The sequence below is a fragment of the Gymnoscopelus braueri genome, assembly GCF_963280865.1.
Source record: "Gymnoscopelus braueri genome assembly, chromosome: 16".
NCBI classification, from domain to species: Eukaryota; Metazoa; Chordata; class Actinopteri; order Myctophiformes; family Myctophidae; genus Gymnoscopelus; species Gymnoscopelus braueri.
Window position 1 is genome coordinate 8,943,312 of NC_137616.1, and position 21,142 is coordinate 8,964,453.

The 21,142-nt window shown below is 41.0% G+C and overlaps 1 protein-coding gene across 2 annotated transcripts in view; it reads right to left on the reverse strand.

The window, feature by feature from the left end:
* Positions 1 to 1,746: 1,746 nt before the first annotated feature.
* Positions 1,747 to 21,142, reverse strand: part of enpp1 (ectonucleotide pyrophosphatase/phosphodiesterase 1) — a 74,697-nt gene continuing 55,301 nt past the window's right edge. Inside the window, exons 18-25 of one of the 2 annotated variants that reach the window (XM_080454142.1) lie at positions 18,154 to 18,338; positions 17,012 to 17,048; positions 15,966 to 16,126; positions 11,245 to 11,380; positions 9,960 to 10,037; positions 7,153 to 7,285; positions 6,281 to 6,425; positions 1,747 to 5,035 (exon numbers count right to left, since the gene is read on the reverse strand). In XM_080454142.1, coding sequence (XP_080310268.1) covers positions 4,883 to 5,035; positions 6,281 to 6,425; positions 7,153 to 7,285; positions 9,960 to 10,037; positions 11,245 to 11,380; positions 15,966 to 16,126; positions 17,012 to 17,048; positions 18,154 to 18,338 — 1,028 coding nt within the window. In that variant the 3' untranslated portion in view covers positions 1,747 to 4,882. Of the gene's footprint in view, positions 5,036 to 6,280; positions 6,426 to 7,152; positions 7,286 to 9,959; positions 10,038 to 11,232; positions 11,381 to 15,965; positions 16,127 to 17,011; positions 17,049 to 18,153; positions 18,339 to 21,142 lie in introns of both variants that reach the window. The other variant, XM_080454143.1, reaches the window with a different exon arrangement.

The window sequence follows — 21,142 nt, forward strand, 5'->3', positions numbered from 1 at the left end:
TGATTCCTGATTCATAGGAGTAATAAAGATATGATAAGCTAAAGCCCAAAAATAACATACTAGTAGCCTACTATCTGCTGTTTGCCATATTGTTCTGCAGTCCATTGATATCAATCAGTGTTGGCTACATGCATGAAATGATAGACTAAAGTCACTAGATTTATAGTAGAGTGACATAAGAATCCTGACAGTATAACATGGTGTTTAGCTGTGTCAACTACCCTCTGGAGACAAAAAACAACAAGATGCATCCATTTTCAATCATGAAAATTAACTGCAGCGCAATTTTGTACAGTGTTACAGTAATAAATAGCAAAAGCCTGAATGCAATCTGTACACATGAGCACAATATGCATGACCTGCATCATGTCAACAACTCAGGAAACCAAGTGAAAGTCAAAAAGATTTGCGTGCAAAGATCTTACCTCTCGCTCCTCGCAGCGCTGAGTGTATGGTCAACCTGAGGATGTGGCATATTATATTCACATATATACAGGAAAACACAGACAACATCCTTCCTGCTGCCACACACCCAAATTTGGGTGTGTTGCATGGTCTGATGTAAAGTTATGGGTTCTTGCATGAAGTGCCATGCAGCTCTGACTGCTGTATGATGAGGAATGTTGGTGAAATACGTTTTTAAGAAATATAAGTCACAAGGCATTTCTAAAACATTGTCAACATGTCATGTCCACAGTTCATTCAAGTTAAAGGCATGCTGCTCCAGGTTTACTTGACTTGAGAAGGCCTGTTTTGTTCCCCAGCAGGCTAGACATTCTTCAGTTAACACACCTGCTCTTTAATTGGAACCAAAATCACCTGCAGTATCCACAAGTTTCCTAGGGTGTGTGGGCATCACTTCCTGTCGATTTCATTGGATATCATTGGATTTCATTGGATTTCATTGGATCAAATCGACAGGAAGTGATGCCCACACACCCTAGGAAACTTGTGGATAGTGCCCAAGAAAAAAATGATTTTATTCTCTTTTTAAGTGCTTTGAATCTTTCTTTAAAAAAAAATCTATTAACCCTATATACAGTATTTCACTTACTGGGGTCCCTCAGGGGTCTCTACTTGATCCCCTCCTTTTCCCCCCTCTACACCCTATAAATCTCTTCGCTGAAGCTAGCCGACCTACAAGCTGCAAGCTGATGATAGCTGACCAACAACTTGTCACAATCCGATAACGTGAGCTTGTAGATCTGCAATTTTCAGCAAATGTTTGCCTATTTTCACAGAATATTGGCCAACACACATTGCGTTGCGACATGTTGTGAGCTCCGACTTTTGGCGCCATTTTCTCTGAATGTTTGCCATTAGCCTCTATCACATGTCCAGAATATGGGTTCACAGACCATTTTCAAAGAGCAACTTCAACACTTAACTCACAGCGCTCATGTGCAGCCTTTATCCACTCATCTTATAAACCACATTTAGGGAATTATGTCATCTTTGACCTTAACACAGTTGTAGGAAATAGAGTGAAAAGTTATAATGTAACCAATCTCTCTCACACACACACACACACACACACACAGAAAGAAGATATGTTTACAACCGTCACAATTAAACGGTTTAACCCAAACACTGGAAAATAAGCTGTCATGTGTGGGGGTTTCACTATATTTCCATGCATTAGTAGTAACTACTCTGACCACTGTGACTAAGAACTAAACTGACCTGAACGTAACCTCTCGGCACACACACACACACACACACACACACACACGTACGTCACACAGACCATGTCAAAACTTTATTTGACTTAATTACAGGTATTTACACCAAGACCAGATCAATGAAAAATACAAAACACTAAATTTAAGACATTGGTGCAATATAAACAAAAAGAAACAAAATACAAAAACAATAAAAAAAATACATAACCTGCTGAAAATGTGCCATCTTTCAAATGCTATACAGACCCTAAACCTTTTTTTATTGGCTATAACGTATCATTTTGGGGCCTACTGTAACTGTTACAACTAAGTCTATAGATTATTAACATCCACATCTAAATGTACTGGCAAGATTATTAACATCTGTTTCTACAGTAAGTGTATTGGCAAGGGTCACTCTCATAAAAGGACAAACATTTTCAGAATGTCTTGAGGTTTCCGCTATTAAAATTACTTGTTATATATAAATAGATTTTCTATTTTACATGAACAAAAGGTTTTCTGAGATGTTTGTGTTTCCTTTGTTCCCACAATTTTCTCACCTGAAGCGGAGCTTTGGCTTAAGCGGTGCCATTCAACAGAAGCAATGCAATTCTTTGGTATGGAGCTCTGGGAGTTGAATGCCCATCAATGGTATTGCATAAATTGCATTTAATTGCTCTTATCCACCACAATAATAAAACCATTGGTTCTCAAACCTTTTCATTTCAAGGACCCCCACCCCCATAACTCTAACAAATGGAACTAAAATGGATCTGTAAGGTTCCATTTCGGTTCCATTTGTTAAACTCTCAGAGTTACCAACCAGTAAGGGTCCATTTGAAACTCCCTCAAGGAACCCTGAGGGTCCCTGGACCGCACTTTGAGAACCAATGAATTAAGTGAAGCGTGCTCTCTCTATGTGGTCCTCAGACGAGCCCTCCATCGTCGCCTCCAGTCATCCCGGTTCGCCATTGTAAATATGTCTGGCCAGCTCGTCGGTACTTTGCGCTCTTTGCATCTTTCTTGAGTACGTCCATGTATGTTAATGTGGGATGTCCTTGTGCCATGTAACGTAAATTCACAGGTTCAGGGTGTGTTTCCATGATGCTATGGCTGGGTTTCAGATAATAAGGTTCTCACGGCACACAGTAATTTGGCCCTGCAGGAGGCAGTTCAAACCCTGAGTTCTGGGAACACAGAACAACTGGAACTCGAACAAGAGCAACACCGCCATAAAAAAAAAACTTAAATCAAACCTTAAATCAAACTGAAAAACTCTGAAAAACTGATAATGGACAGAAGTGGTTTTATAATGACGCTCCTCCTTCAGGGCTGTTTGTGGTTAAAATGTAAACGTAAAAATACAATTTAAATAAAAACTGTCACAGAACTTCAAGGGTTCTGTAAAGTTTCACAGAACTCATGGTTACCCTTCATCCTATATTACAATTGGCTAATGGGAGGACCGGCCGGCGAACCACGTTCACGTCACTATGACTCGGACAAACAAACCTGATACGCCCATATATAGGCATACTGTATATGGAGATCCGGTTGTCCAGAGCTATGCCCATATATGGTCATGCGCATATATGGGACCGACCGACTTCAAACTCGGCACACGCATCGGCAAGGACTCGATGGAGTGTGGTGCCCGTGGTCGAGCCGTTTGGATATGAGGTTGTCCAGAATTTCCTATCCCACCGATATGCTCATTTATGGCCATATACTGATATCAGGGATCTCCATACATGGGCATAAAAGGGACATGGACTGACACATACAGATATCTCCATATATGGGCATAAAAAGGACACAGGTAGACAGACAGATACAGAAGTTTCCATTTATGGGCACAAAAGGGACATAGACAGACGGGTACAACAGGTACTCTGACAAGGCCCCCGACACTATGATCGGCGGTGCGACGTAGATGTGAGGGCGGCACAGCGGCCCAAACTCTAGATGTGAGGGCCGCGTAGCAGCCCGAACATCTAGTAGAAGAAAAAAGCCATTAGACGATCGTTATCTTACATTCAAATGTACATCAAAGAACATTGCAGAGAATCATGCAACCACTTTTTCATTATTAGAACATTGGTTACAGCAGAACTGGGTCAAACCGTTGCACTGCCCTACAAAGCCAAAGTGCAGTAACTATATTTTTGGACACAATTACTTATTTATTCGTCTAAAGAGGATAAACAATTACCTCATGAAGAGATATACAATTAGTGCAATATCACTTATATACCGATAATCCATTTGCCTTGCAAATTGAAAGACTTTAAAGCCTTTCTATCAGTTGATTCTTTGCGTAGTCACTGTACAAAAAAAATAGAAAATCACAAGATGTCCAGCACTCACTTCAAAATCTTCTGATTTATTACAAGGCACGGGCAGCAGCACAGGTACAAGGATGTGTTTCGGTGAAACACGTCCGTGTACCTGTGCTTAGGGTTAACGATTCTGATTCCTTAACGGTTCCCGGTTCCCTTTAACGATTCCAAATGGACCCTCACAGGTCTGTAACTCTGAGTGCTCCATTTGTACGGTAATTCCAAATGGACCCTTACAGGTCTGTAACTCTGAGTGCTCCATTTGTACGGTAATTCATTGTTAACGATTCTGATTCCTTAACGGTTCCCGGTTCCCTTTAACGATTCCAAATGGACCCTCACAGGTCTGTAACTCTGAGTGCTCCATTTGTACACACTCAGTTAGAAATGAAAAAGTTTGAGAACCACCGGTATTGTAATTGTACAGCAGTCCACATACCAGCTCTGACAGTGTGATAAAAGCCGGTTCCGTAAACGGTTCCAAATGTGATGGAACCGATTCGGTTTCCTCAATGTTAGATTTGGTTCATCCGGTTCCGGAACCCAACCTTACTGGCTGTGCTGCTGCCCGTGCGTTGTAATAAATCAGAAGATATTTAAGTCAGTGCTGGACATCTTGTGATTTTTTAAATCGTACTTGTGCACGCGGTAAAAAAAACTGTTGTTTGAAGAGTGCTGGCAGTTACTGTACTTTGCATTTGTAGGACAGAGTACACATAAATGTGTGTGTGAGAACGAAGCCTTTTTTACAAACGACGCTCCCTGGCAATAAGAGTCACTGTGCGTCTACAGGGTCCAAAGGCCCTTTTGGAACCGGCCAATATGGCTTCTTCTTTCAGAACCGACAGCTTGGCGTTGCGTCTAAAAAGTCAGTGAGGTTTAAACGGTGTGCAGGGAAGTCTTGAGCTGCAGCGTCTCCTCCACAGACAGCCTGTCGTGGTAGAAGCTGAGCCCCGTCAGGAGCTCGATGTCTCTGGGCCGCGCCGTGTGCATCTGAGCCCAGTCCTCCACCCACGTCATGTCTGATCCATTCTGCGGGCGACCAAGAGCAGTAGGGGTACAACAGTTAATATCCAGCTAATCAATATAGTCGATGATAGAAAAAAAATCAATAATAGAAAGAACCACTTCACCCTATCTTTAAATAACTGGTCCTCAATGTAATATATTAAAAAAAACACGATAGTTGCAGCCATAAAAAGCAACAAAGAACATGGTAAACGGAGGAGGAGGAGTGTGTCAAGCAGTGGTTCTCAAACTTTTTCGTGTCAAGGACCCCCAAAATTATGTATTTGGCTGCGGACCCCCATCTCAAAATATTTAGATCCAGGGACCCCCAGAAGCAAAGATTTTAGTTATAAATGTTGGCTTTAAAAATATATATATTCAAAGGTTTGCACAAATGTTCACGATTTTTCAAAAATAGCAGGTCTACAAGCTCATAGCGCCCCCATAGCACCCCCCGGGGTCCTACTTTGAGAACCAATGGTGTAAAGGACTGAAGGAAAGAAGCGGACAGAGAGGAGAACAGGACAGCAGAGAAGAGAAAGGAAAGTGAAAGAGAGATGTGGTTCGTGCAAAACTGTATGACAAAAGCTATCAATAGACTTCTAGAGAAGTGTTGGTTGGTGGCGGGCTGACGTCTATGCAGATGCAAACAGAAAGAAAAAAAAATACGGAACATCTGCACTCACAAAATAAGTTTCAATGCTTATTTTAATGCACCGATTCTCAACGAGGGGTCTGGGGACTCTCAGGGGTCTTTGAGGGGGTTCCCAGGGGGTCGCCAGCTAACTGATTGATAGTTGGGAACCGAATGGGACACTTATAAGTCTGTAACTCTTGTACACTGGTGGAGAGGGGTGGTATGAACCTTTTTACATTCAGATAAACAGTAAAATCAGTATTTGAATGCATGTTGTTTTACCTTTTATGCTTTGGCTATTCAAAAATAGCAGATCTACAAGCTCATAGCGCGGCACCGAGCTATGAGCTTGTACATCTGCTATTTTTGCAAACCTTTGAAAATATATATATTTTTAAGCAAACATCTGTAACTCAAATCTTTGCTTCTGGGGGGGTCCCTGGAACAAAATATTTGATGGGGGTCCGCAGCCAAACACATAACTTTGCGGGTCCTTGGCGCAAAAAAGTTTGAGAACCACTGCCCTAGGGGTCCCGGACCCCACGTTGAAGACCCCCTGATCTAAAAATAAGTGCGATTACGTAATAATTGTGCCAGGCCTAATAGCAGTGGTACAGCGGTGTTCTACTCACAGCACAGCTCTCAGTGTGGTCTGCTCTGTGAGGGAGGACGTAGGACTGGACCTGTAGGGGACCCTCACAGTCCACAGGGCTGAAGCTAGAGTTCCCACAGCTGGACAGCATCACGAAGAAATGTGTGGGGATGGGAGCCTCGTTCCTGGAGCAAAAAAACACACACACACACACCACAGGAGTTATACAGCAAGACAGACATGGATCTTTAGCATTTCGTCGCTGTCGGGCAGAAAGAAACCTTGCATCTCCATATTTTTTGTCTTTTTATGTTTTTTTTTCTCCATAAATTAATGCCCTATTTTATACTTTGTCAAATGACAGGGTCGTGCAAAAGTAGGAATGCACCCAAACACGGTGTGGTGCAACACATTTTGATGTGATAACTTTGGCATGACATGCCTAAAATAGCGATACCAGGTTGAAAGTGGTTAAGTCTCTCTGTGGGTTTTATAAATATTTAACCAAAGAAAATTATTAACGATCTTGTTGGATTCATTGGAGCACAGGTTATTTTTCTCCCCCCCCCCCCCCCCCCCCCATTTCTTGAAAAGTAACCTTGTTTTGGACATAGCCTACAAGGTTTCCACCCAACAGCGACGATATGAAGGTTTGAGTCACAGACCTGCTGGACATAAATGTGAAATACTATTCATGACCTGTTGGTGGCAGTACTGTAAAGGTATACAACTCTCCTGACACACACACACACACACACACACACACACACACACGGTATGGTAAGTGTCAAACCATTTAAAAACCCTTTTGTGTCTCCAGGGCTAATTCCTCATAATTACAAACAGACTGTACCTTAAAAAAAAGACATCATAGAAAACTAGTGTTTACTATGATGTAGATCGTCTACTTACGGTCTGTTTACTCTGGGGGCATCAACCTTTCCATCATAATCTCCATCAAATATGGGCCCACTCATCACGTTGACTCCATTCAGCTGCTGGGAGTATTTCGGGATCAGGACGTCATGGAAATGAGTCCAAGCGTCTGTAGTTTGGTAAGAACACATAATAAAACATAATAAAAATAACTTAATTATAGTTATTATAGTCATTCTAATTCAAATCTTGGTAGTCTCATCAAAGACAAGCATTCTCAATTAACAAAATATTACATTCAACGGTTTAAAAATATTTCCAGCGCTGAACATCAAAAAATATTTCCCACAGTGTTATGCCACCAGAGGGCAGCATTTTCAAAGCAATTCATTTTCTGCTACATTTGCATCCACCTTACAGTATCATGAGTACACTTTTTTTATTTACCCAGAAGACACCAGAGGAAATGGGGTGTCTGAATCACCTCTCAGTTTAAGTCCCTATTTTTTTTTATTGTAAAAATAAAACCTTAAGACATGTCAAAATTTGCCGATCTACAAGCTCACAACGCATCGTGATCTGAGCTTGTAGACTAGTTTTTTTTAGCTATTTGTCGTACACCAAAGTATATAAGGCTTAAGTGGTTAAAGAAACAAGATGTAGATGTTTTAGCAGCAGTGGTGTGGCTCACCTTGTTGTCCACGTGTCTCAGGATTAACACTCTCACCACACCACACACATGCTTTCACATGTTACATCATTGTTTTTTTGGCAATACACCCCATCTCAGCAACACCCTTCTGTTGATACATTGTGGGCTGGCTCCTCTCACCGACATTATGCAACTCTCATAATGGGATTTAAATGGAGGCTCGTCTCCAAGTGACAGGAGGCTCAGATCCAAATTGAGGGAATTTGTAATTACACTGGAAGACTTGGAAGATGAATTGCTCAAACAGTGGGGAAACAGCAGCAAAATAGTTACAAATGTCTACGGCCTGTTGAATCAGCAGGTCGTTGTTTATTAGAACACCACTGGTTCTCAACGTCCCAGAGGGTCGTAATTGACCCTTACAGGTCTGTAACTCTGAAAGTGTACAACATGTCACTCCTAGCCAATTTGTATTTTTATTATGAAAGAAAAAAAAAAAAGGAAAGAAAAACACGTCCCCCTCATGCATTAGAAGGTCAAAGACAATATCAGTCACCAGAACCAGGGACGTGTGTTTTCAATCAGTCTAACATGGTTAAAATAGAGTTTGAAGTTACAATGGGTTTACAGTATATGTAGGAAGGGGGCATGTCTGATAAAATGAATGTCAAACATCAAAATATTACAAGCAACTTAACTGTCTATAGAAGTGTTTTAAAATGAAATAGCCCATGTTATTTAGATACAGTAGAATGTTGTTTGGACAGATGCTAGGATTGATGTTTACCTGGTAGCCTAGTTACTTTGTAGCACTTCTCCACTTAAACCCTAAATACTTTGTGGACCGGTGTCCCCCAGGGCTCTATAGGCCATTTTCTCTGTACACCATATCCCTCTCGTCATATTCAATGACTGTTTGTCCAGAATATGGACACTAGGGTTCATGTGGTTAATAGTTTTTCTTTGCACTCAACTGACCCTGAGGTTTTTTTTACTAGGGTTCATGCCAATTACACTGATCTTACACTTTGCAAGTTGCTCTAGATAAGAGTCTAAATTAAATGCTTAAATGCCTAAATTATAAAAATCACTCAGGGTTGGCAAGACATTATTATTCCACAGCTTGGGAAACGGTACTGGGTTCATTCTACTAAACACTGGCCTGTATTTGACAGAGAAAGGTTAGGTCCATTGAAGTATAGTCTCATGTTAGCAATGCGGTTAGATCTCCGCACTCCAATTATACATGTTTCAGGCAGTCAGGGCTAAGTGATGCCCATTTTGGGTTGGGTTTGGATGCAAGCATAATGTTCCGTATGAGAAATATGGCCAGAGAGAAAGGCCGCTGGCAATTGTCATACCTTTTTCTGGAAAACCTTTTTTCCCTCCCACACAGTTTAGCAAAACACACAAAGACATATGATGTCTAGTCATTGTCTAACCCATGAATCTGCAGTTCAAAGGTTCCGTGAATCACAGAGCTCTCATTCAGTTCATGCACCCAGTGGTGGAAAGTAACTAAGTACATTTACTCAAGTACTGTACTTATGTAAACATTTTTAGGGATTTTCACTTTACTGGAGTAGTTCCAATTTTCAGTACTTTTACTTCTACTCCAGTACATCTCAGAGGCAAATATTGTACTTTTACCACACTACAATAAAAAAAAACTTTAGTTACTAGTTTCTACTTTGTAGATTTTGATTATTATTACAAAACATACATTAACCACTTCAGCCCTATATACATTTCGGCCATTTGTAAATAGCCGATCTACAAGCTTACAGCGACGCATTGTGAGCTTGTAGATCTGCTATTTTCAAAATATTTTTAGACATTGTAGACATTCTGCACAATGAGTACTTTTACTTTTGTACTTTGTTGTATATTTTGATACCAAAACTTTTATACTTTTACTCAAGTACATTTTAATGTCCGGACTTCACACCTAGACTTTTACTTGTCTATACTTTTACTTGAGTAAAAAAATTGAGGACTTTTCCCACCACTGCATGCCCCCTAACGGAAAGTGCAAAATAATCCGCTCAGGGCGACTTTTATCATGGTGGAAACTTGGAATGCAATTCCAAACTCACACAGTAAAATAAATGCCAGCCTCATACTTTGTACAACTTGGAATGCAGCTTAAAAAAACCATTTACCCCTGTGTAAACATGCCAGAGCAGCTCACCTTTAAATGCAGGGAACATGGGTGCCATATTGCTTGTGACAAGTGAATCTCCTTCTGATCCGTCTGAGCCACTTAAATCTACACAAAGAAAAAAGGCAATAAACACATAGCAAGAGACAGCAGCGTTGCCATGATTACTGTTACATCTGCTTCTTTACACGTGTGTATACACAGTCACAGTCATTTAACCCATTAAGACCGGGAACGCATCAGTGTCCTTTCTTTATTTCTTTGGCTACTCAAACATACCAGATATACAAGCGAGTTCCGTGCTATGAGCTTGTAGATCTGCTATTTTTTGAAAAATCTAGTTTTTTTTGGCAAATCTTTAAATATAAATATTTTTAAAGCGAACATTTTTAACTCAAATCTTTGCTTCTGGGGGGTCCCTGGAACAACATATTTTGAGATGGGGGTCCGCGGCCAAATAAATAATTGTGGGGGTCTTTGACATGAAAAGGTTTGAGAACCACTGATTATAACAAACTGTTAGGATTTTGTAGAATCCCCAGAAGCAAAGATTTGAGTTACAAATGTTCATGATTAAACCCATTAAGACCTGGAACGCATCTGTGTCACTTTAGATTTCTTTGGCTATTCAAAAATAGCAGATATACAAGCTCATAGCGCGTCACCGAGCGCTATGAGCTTGTAGATCTGCTATTTAAAAAAAAAAGAATTTTAAAGAATCGCCTCAGGTCTTAATGGGTTAAAAATAAATAGCAGATCTACAAGCTCATAGCGCAGCACTCGGTGCCACGATATGAGCTTGTATATCTGCTATTTTTTAATAGCCAAAGTGTAAGATAATGGTTAAAGTGGTTAAAATCTTATCATGGGTCCAGTTTTACAGTATATCTGGGTTAAATTGACACTCATGATTTTACTGTGCAGGGCTGTGTGCGTCAGGATGTGCAAAACATCTGTAGTGCATCAACCAGCAACATGGCTTTAAAAATGTCAACTCCAATTCAACACACACACAAACACACAGAACCAGACACACACTCACACACACGTGTTGTTTGTATTACTATACTTGTCAGGACATCACAATTGACAAAGAAATGTTATACCAGAAAATTGCAATTTTTACAGTTATTTTTTTTGCCTTAACCCCAGCCCTAAAGCCTGTGTTATACTTATTTGAGTGCTGAAAAAACTGATTTACAAGCTCACAACACATGATGTGTTGTGAGTTTGTAGATCTGCTATTTTCTGTGCGTGACACCGCCGCTCAACTAAGTACAAATCGGGCATCACTCCAACACACACACACACTCACTAGGGGGATGCAGGAGGCCATAGGACAGATCGGGGTCGTCTCTGTATCTCTGACACATCTGGCTGGCGAGTGCCGGGACGCGCACGTCCGCGCGCACGCACACCTCCAGGCTAGCGCTCAGCGGCTGGACGGCACTCTGAGGGGGGGGGGGAGAGAGAGAGAGCGAGAGCGAGAGAGCGAGAGAGCGAGAGAGAGAGAGAGAGAGAGGCACACAAAGAGGTCCTGTCAGAGCTGGATGGGACGGGACGGATCGGGACGGGCCGGGGCCACGCTGTGGGTTGTGTAACATCATTTGGCTTGGACGCGGCTCTGGCTGTGTATTTGGGTCAGGGAGGACACAGCACTATTTTGGACTGCGGTGCTCTCTGAATAGAATAATGTCATTTTGTGTTCAATGCTCCAGTCCAATGGATGTATAAAGTGATACAGCATCAAGAATAAACAACGGTTTATGTGTCTCCAACTCATACAGGTACAATCAGTGAAATGTTTGGGGGGGGGACAAGTTCCACAAAGACTATTCTAACAACAATACAATAGCAACAAGATAAATGTGCGAAATCTCTGTGTCTGTCCGCGTAATCTCGAGAACTGCCTGGCAGATCAACGGAGTGCGGTGCCAGTCGGTCAGATCTGCGATTGTCCAGGACCGCCAAGCCGACCGATATGACCATATGGGCCCATATATATGAGCATATACTGATGATATCAGGGATATGGGCATGAAAGGTACATGGGCAGACAGATACAGAGATCTCCATGTATGGGTATAAAAGGGACAGACAGACAGTTCTCAACAGGCCTGAAAATTAAGGCTCGGCCCTAACTGGGCCCTACTGGGCCGGCCCGAGGCCCGGCCCAGACAATTACCATACTTTTAGGCCAAAAAAACCCTGAAAAGGTCATTATGTGCTGAATGTTCTCAAAGTCACGCATCCAACAAGCTTTGAACTGAGCAGATTGGACCTTCCGTTCCAGAAAACATCTTGAAAACGGCCACTTTCGCCGATTTTCAATTGAGTTTTGGCCATTGACACCCGTTTTCTTTAATAACACGGGCTAGGAACGTCGGACGGCAACACAGTATAGATACCCGAGTAAATTTCACTTTGAGCTGCATCCAACACATCCACTGCCATTTCCGTCGGCCTCGCCGTTAGGCCGCTAGGCGCAGTTGAATTTTCTTTTTTTGGGGGCAATAGATTTGTTTCTTTTTTTCTTCACGGAACCCGAGGCTGGGCCCGGCCCGACTAATTAACATAGATTTTGGGCTTTGAGAACTCTAAAGGCCCGTTCAAAGTCCCTAGATGGGTCTAAAACGTGCGTCAGGGGGTGAGGGATTCCGTCCGTTCTTTACGGACACATGCATGGTCGCTCACGTTATTTAGGGGTTATTTTATTTATTTTAAAGTGTACAGGCGTAATACATCTATTCATCCACTAGATGGCAGTTGCGAGAGTATGTACCGCCGTACCCATAATGTTGCCATGTCTGCTTATTATAAGCGACTTTGGGCTAATTTTTCTGTAAAGTTGCTTCTAAACAAACAAGCAATTTTTTATTGGTGGTTGCGGTTTTATTTGGGCTTGTTTCTTAAGTGTAGTTGCTGTAGGGATATTAACTATTATTATTTGTTATAACTTATCTGTTATAATTTACTATCAACTTACTACAGCTGTACTGCTAAACAAAACTTCACATTCCTGAGTATGCCTTTCAGAGTATTGCTGTAACCTTGGCTTAAAAATATACAAAAATGAACACTAGAATTAGAGTTAATAAGGCTTCTTTTAAAATAAACGAGAGCGCGCTCTACTGGTGGACTGTTGTAATTAAAATGGTTCATGGAAAGTTGCATGTTTGGAGCAGTTGAAGGCAATAGTTCACCATTTCGGATATGTTTAGGTTACTTTGTTTTTCTTTGTGATAAAAAAAAAAAAACATTTGAAAAAAGAAAAACAAGGGATGGGCCGCCAGTTGCCCATCCCTGGCCTAGTCGATTCTTTTGGGCTTGTTTTCATAGACCTGGTTGCTTATTTCTCTCACAAAACCTGGTAGTAAGCTATCATTGTAGCATCTAGCCAAAACAACGCAATAAAAGACACAAACTAGTCCACAAACTAGACAAAAACAATGGTTGTCTACAAAACGTGAGTTTCGACCCCTACTGCACTGTGCTATATTATTTGTGTGTGTGTGTTTAACTTTAGGGAATGGCTGGGTTCATTTTGTCACAGACCGTGGATCGACGGTCTAAGTAATTAAGTATATTTACTCAAGTACTTCCACCAACGTGGGTCTTTTTTTGGAGAAAGAGGGCCTGAGGAAAACTTTTTTTCCTTATACTGCCAACGGGCGCCAGTGGTACTACAGGCAACGTAGTGAACGTACACGTCGGCCTGACGGTGAATGTTGATCGCACGGAAGGTAATCCTGGAGCCGCAAGTGACGGAGGGGGAGACAAAACCAACAACGTAAGGAGCGTTGGCGCTCGTTACGTCTCCTTACGTCCGACTATGAATGATATATATATGATATAGCATGTATTCCCAACTTGCATCGTTCCCGACTTGCATCGTAGTTGGGCCAGTGTCCGTTGTATAGATACATTTTATTTATATACATAAATTACATTTATCTATGGACATTAATTGTGCAACTAACTTGGGATTGAATACAGTTTTTGTTTTGTTTTTGTTTTTTGTCCTTGTGCAGGGCTCTGACAGCCACAGGGACAAAGCTCTTCTTTAAGCCATTAAGACCAAAAAGATCAAAAATAGCAGATATACAAGCTCATAGTGCGGATCTGCAATTTCTTTTGAAAAATTGTGACAATTTGTGCAAATCTTTGAATATATATGTATTATATATATATATTTTCAAATATTTGCTTCATGGGGAGGTAGGGGAAGATAGGGGTCCGTGGCCAAATACATAATTTTGGGTGGTCCTTGACATGAAAAAGTTTGAGAACCACTGATATTAAAGCAACATACGTTTTGTTTTTTAAACTGTTAGGATTTAGAAGACATTTGTAGAATCCCCAGAAGCAAAGATTTGAGTTACAAATGTTCACTTAAACAATATATATTCAAAGTTTTGCACACATTTTAAAAAAAAATCAAAAAATAGCAGATATACAAGTGCAGCGCTATGAGCTTGTATATCTGCTATTTTTGAATAGCCAAAGAAATCGTAAAATTAACCCAAAGATTCCTGGTCTTAATGGGTTAAGCCTTGAGCTCAGGGCTGTGAGACACCTCACCACCAACACTCTTGTTTGTCCTTCATGAGCCAGTGTGTATTATAAACACTGGAACTAATCCACTAATGCTTTTGGCTGATACATAAAAAAATTGCCAAGAATGACTATTGGAAACTTTGATGGGTGTATTTTTGTAGCGTGCACACATGGACGCAATAAGCCCCGTTACGTCAGTGTTCACGTGTGACTGAAAGCATAGAGCTTTTACAAGTACAACACTTGTGTTTTTGGTAGATCAGCACAGCTTTCATTGATGCTTCTACAGGGCAGTGATTCTGATTCTCTTTTAATTTGAAGGACTAAGGACTTAGGACTCAGCTTACAGTATACCGTATATACAGTAGGGCATCAAAAACAAACGACACTCACAATTTAAACGTTTCTCTAATTCACCTGTAATGAATACCATCAAGGAACTGCAGTGATATCAAACGCAGCTGTTGTTAAAAAACACTGCAACACTTGTGGTGAAAACATCCCTCTATTGGGTTGTCAGCGCGACGGCTGATTTACGCCAAAGCTGGACCTCATAATGAGTATGACAAGAAGTCTTCAGAGCCTCGGCACGACAGTCAGATGGATGAACGACTGGTTCAGGACAAGACACGCCTCTTCACACGCTAAACAACCTCTTTAATGTTCCTGCCAAACCAGTGGGCAGTAACTAAGTGCTTTTATTCAAGTACTGCACTTAAAGTACAACTTTGAGACGAGGTACTTTTACTTGACTTACAGTAAGCATTTCCATTTTGCAATACTTTGTACAATATTTTCCTCTGAGATGTATATTCTACTCCACTACGATTGATTGAAAACTTTAGTTACTAGTTACTTCTCAGATTTGTATTATTAATACAATAATACAATTAACAATTTAGGCAACTTTATCCAGAGCGACTTACAGTAAGCAAGGTAAACACATACATCAAATGCAGAGAGATAGTAGTGCCTCAGTAAACTAGGATCACAGGTAAACCAAGAACCTAGCATCAGTCTAAAACAATATAATATCAAAATGTTATAATAATCTGTGCATTGAAACTAGAAACTATAGGATGCCAGGTAAACAAATTAAATGAGAAATGAAATAATACTTCAGCTATTCTCAAATAGCAGATCTACAATAACAGATCTACAAGCTCACAATGCTTGTAGATCTGCTATTTTACACATTTTGACATTTGTGGTTTGTGTATTTGAGTACTTGAACCTTTGTCTATTTAAGTACACTTTCATGCCAATACGTTTGTACTTCTCCTCAAGTAAATGTTTGAATACACAACCTTTTATGTGTAACAAAGCATTTCTACATTTGTGGCTACTTTTACTTAAGTAACGAGTCCATCTTCCAGCAACTGAAGCCAAACCCAGGGAACCACAGCTGATACGCAGCCAAGCTGTGACACCGCTGGAGGAGACTATGTTTAGAAGATAAAAGAGCAGCGTTGAGCTCACCAGAGGCTGGACGGTGTACGCCACCCACAGCGCCATGAGAAGGTCCTTGCTGTAGCCGTTGAGGTAGTCGGCCTGGTGGAGCAGGCAGTGGTTACTGTTCTCCTGCAGGACCTTAGGGGTTCCGTACGGAAGGTGGAGGCGACGGAGGTCCGCTTTAGAACCTGAAGTGGCGGCAGGCAGGGTTCCATTTGTTAAAAAATACAGATGGGGGGGCATTTTTTCTACGTCTTAAGACCCTGGATATACTTCGCTGTAGGGCAAATAGTGAAGATATTCTGGCATTAAATACATGCATTTTCTTTTGGGAAATGTAGACTGTCTGATATGTTTGATAATATCACAATTTAATACAATTATTTTGACCACAATAACTCTGACCAGAAACAGGGATAACACATATCCCCACTGGCCATAAAAATGCATGACCAGAGGGGGGATATCAAAAGCAGAGGCATGGATTCTCTGTCCAGAAAATCCTAGTAGGCATCGATAAATGAAGGTTGTGAAAAGCTCCTCTCAAATCCTTAGCAGGTGCTATAGATCCAAAAGGCAAGACGGTAAAGTGTAAGGAAAGGGGCCAGGGTTCTATTGTCAATGCTATCTAGAACAGTGATTCTCAAACTTTTTAATTTCAAGGACCCCCATTTTTATATGCATTAGACGACAGACAGACCCCCATGTGATAACATTTGTCATCTCTGGGACCCCAGAAAACAGTACACTGTGTTGATTTAACTCTGTGTGGAGTGGACCCCAGGAGGAGCAGCTGTTAGCCAACTAACCAACAGCTAATCGGGATCCTACATAAACCAAACCAAACTCTGTGAACCAAATGGACCCGTAAGTGTCCATTTGGTTCTATTTGTGCACACTCAGAGTTACAGACCCGTAAGGGTCCATTTGGTTCATAACTGTCCCTGGAACCCCCTCAAGGAACCTTGGAGGGTCCCTGGACCCCACATTGAGAACCGGTGCTCTAGTAAAGTTATCCAGTGTTTAGGGACATCAAACCTTCTCTGAAACCATGCAGTATAAGTGATACTCACTAGAATTAATTTGGAGTTGTCCGTTCATCGTTCTCTCCTGAAAAGAAAGTGTTTGTTAGTGAACTTTATAATGTTGTATGTGCATAATGATAATCATTAAAGGGATATTTCACTTTCAAAAAAACTTTTGGTCATTTTATCATCTATTCAGGCTTTTGTGAGCCCCCCAGACAGTTTATAAGTTGCTAGATTTAGTATTTAGATATTTGATATTCATTTTATCAGACACGCCCCCTTCCTATACAAACCCATTATAACTTCAAACTCCATTTTAACCCGTTAGATTCATCAAAAACACCCGTCCTTGGTTCTGCTGACTCACCCTGCCCTCCTAATACGTGAGGGGGCCCTGTTTTTTCGATTACTTTTTCATTTTTTTTATTTAATTCTTTTAATGTATTTAATTTTTTTCATTTTCCAAAAAAAAATATAAAAAATAAATGAAAAAAGTTATCGAAAAAACACGGCCCCCTCACGTATTAGGAGGGCAGGGTGAGTAAAAAAAAAAAAAGGTAGTTGACCTACATTTTTCGTCATAGTTTTAGTCGACAAAATCAACACTGCCATGCACTACTATGTCTCACTATGTACTTGAAGTCATTCAGTCGATACATCTAAACCAGAGGTGGACAACCAGGTGTGTTTGATCCACCTGTAGATCAGGACAGAACTCGAAGAAGATCAAGGGATAGTCAGCTCTGTGCATAACTGTAGTCCCACAGATTTCCAGAAGGTGGCATATACCCGTTTTCTCTTCCAGTTCATTTCCCCATAGATTCATTTGATTGGCTCGGCAGCAGATTAGAACTGGAAACACATATGAAGGCGTCATGCGTTTCTGGCTGAAATCTGCTGCCAAGGCAATCAAATGAAGCTAAGGAATGGGAAAATGAATTAAAAACTTGTCAAGTTTTTTCGTAAATGAATGCGCTACTTCGTCATACTACAGTGTTGCGCAAAAATAGCAAAAATAGCATATCTACTGTGAGCTTGTAGATCTGCAATTTTTTTTGCAATCTTAGAATTTGGGTTAGGGTTATACCCGTTTTCTCTTCCAGTTCATTTCCCCATAGATTAATTTGATTGGACATGCAAGGTCCTGACAGAGACGCTATAATGAATAAGCTTGGTTTTAGACGTACGGCTTCCTCGGGGACAGCGCTACAGGTGCAGCCCAGGTCATCAGCGGGCAGGGCGGCGCTGGCATCACAGGGCGTGTCATGGGACAGCTGGGCGGGGTGCACCGGATGGTGGACCGGCTGCTTCAACAGGTGGTTCAGACTGCCATGGGTCCCGTTGTTTGGAGCAGGAGCAATGCCAAGAAGATCTGAAACAGAGAGAGAAAGAAAGAAAGAAATAATCATTTTGTACAGTACAGATAACAGGACAACACTATTTGTCCAGGCCTAGTAAGGGTAGAATTGTCAACATTTCTATCTTTCTTTTTTGGGGGGAAATACAGCATACATACATACATCGCATTGTTGAGCTTGTAGAGCCGGTATTTTTGAATAGCAAAAAGATATAATAGGATTTTAATGTTTAAACTGTTCGTCATCAGACAGACAGACAGGCAAGACAAGACAGGGGTGAAAACATAAATAACTAGAAAATGTGCTCCTCGGAGCACAGGTCTCCGCCAGTACTGTTCCTGATTAATCCTGTCTTACCTATTTATATTACATATTGTCACGTGTCACTTGACCAATGTTAGCTTGGCTGATGGAAGCTCACTTCAAAAAATATAAAGGATTTTTTGAAGTGCGTCACCTATTTATAGGTTTCTATGTCATCATGCGTCTCGCTAGCCAATCAGAGCATTGGTGACAACAATATTGTCACGTGTCACGCGAAGCTTGACCAATGTTAGCTTGGCTGAGACGGGGGGACACACGGAAGGACAAGAACGAAAACATACTCTCCACCTCTGGCGGAGACAATAAATAATGAAGTTCAAAAGCTCTATTTGAACCACGCCAACATCCCGGGTCAGATTATGATGAAACGCACACACGGATATCATAACACACTGCTGTATGGATGTTCATAGGCATTTAGACTTTGCCAAAATATGGGATTCTATGACGTCATACTACTGACATAATAGATGACTGCACTGCTGCTGTGCTAATAGAAGATAGCGTCTACATCTGGGGGGGATATGGATTATGAGCCTTGCAACAACAACGCACTTTATGCATTTGACACCCACGGATGGTTCAAGCCCAAGATTTCCAGTACCGTTCCGGAAGGGAGGTACGAACTATACTATCTATGGAGGATCCAACGATCTGACTGGATGCACTAACGACATCTACAAGGTGGACACCACCACAATGGTTTGGTCTTGAATTAACACCAGAGGCTCTCCGCCACCTGCTACATCATGTCACTCTGCCACCATCATCGGGACAAAGATGTTTGTATTTGGGGGGCCGAGGGAACCAGTGGGAGGGCTACGATAACATCAGAGTGTGTGACACAGAGGCCAACTGCTGGCTTAGCATGCCTTCAGCACAGCTTCTTTCATAAGTGGAAAGCTTTACATATCTGGTGGCAATGAGCAGCTCTTCTAATCCGAACCAGACCTTAAATGATCTGTGGAGATTCAATCCAGAGACCTTTTCCTGGAAGGAGGTTAATCCCAAGGGGAAACCGATGGCTGCTGTTGCATGGTGGGAGATCGTATCATCCACTTTGATGATGAGCTGTATACATCGTAGACCCAAGTCCTAGTCTGAAGACCTTATGCAAGCTAGCAGTTATTGAGTATGGTCTGGAGCAGTCAGAAATCCCACACGATATCAGGTGTGAACTGTCTGGCAGCCATGACTAAGGCAAAGAAAATGAAATATAAGAACTAGAAAGGTTCACACACACAAAGCTCATCGGTCCAACAGCTTGTAGACAGACGGACAGAGATGGACACACAGAAACATAGAAAAGTCCCCTCATTTACGTGCCAAAGGTTTAATATATCATCAAATAATGATTTCTGTTATTTCTGGGAAGAAGGGCTTCCAACCCCCCCCCCCCAAAAAAAATATAACAAGGAGGAAGGTCATTGAATGCAGGGGGGAAACATTTGTCATAAAGCAGTGCGAGACAAAGGGAGGAAAGCAGTTGTACACTCTTAGCCCCGTCGATCCTGGTTTTAAATGAATACAATGTATACAAATCCTGTGAAAATAGCAGATCTTCAAGCTCACAACACGTTGCTTTGCAACACCTTGTGAGCTTGTAGGTCGGCTATTTTCAAATTGCCAAAGTATATAGGTCTGAACTGGTTTCATAATAATAATCAAAATCTACAAAGTAACTATTATAGTGGAGTAAAAGTATAATATTTGCCTTTGCGATGTAGTGGAGTAAAAGTAAAATTATTGAAAATTGGAAGTACCCCAGTAAAGTAAAAAAAACTACCTCAAAAGTGTACTTAAGTACAGTACTTGAGTAAATGTACTTAGTAACTTTACACCACTGCAGTGTTCAAATGACTATTTCCAAATGTTTTCATGGATTTTATGGTGCGTGTTGAACTGGGCACTTCTTATATATAGCACCTTTAAATGCTTGTTTTGTTTCCTTTGTTTGTTGCTATAATGTCGAGGGGCCAATTCTAAAGGATTTTCTGTCATGTACCAGTATATCATCGCTGTCGGGTAGAAACCTCATATGTCCAAAACCGTTACTTTTCAGAAGATTTAACAAAAAAAGTCTGAAATGGTGAAAGCTGATCTAACCAATTTACTAGCTTGTAGATCGGCTTATTTTAAAAAAAATTGCTTGACACTCTTGTGTGACGAAGTAGGGCATTAAGTGATGGAAAAAACATTAAAAAGTTGAAATATGCAAGGAGATACAAGGTTTCTGCCCGACAGCAACGACATGAGATGAAAGGAATACAATCTTGAGTCCTGATGAATTGTATGGATTCCAGGAGCTTCCTTTTTAATATTCTTTCATACAATTAATCAATAAAACATTATTCACTCTGATGTGACACTAACTACGTTGGCCTGATGGATGGATGGCCTTTATGAAGAATATCTAATCTACAAATCCACTGTGATACATCTAATAAATGCTGTACATCTAATAAGGTCCTTATTTGACCTGCAAATAGGCTCC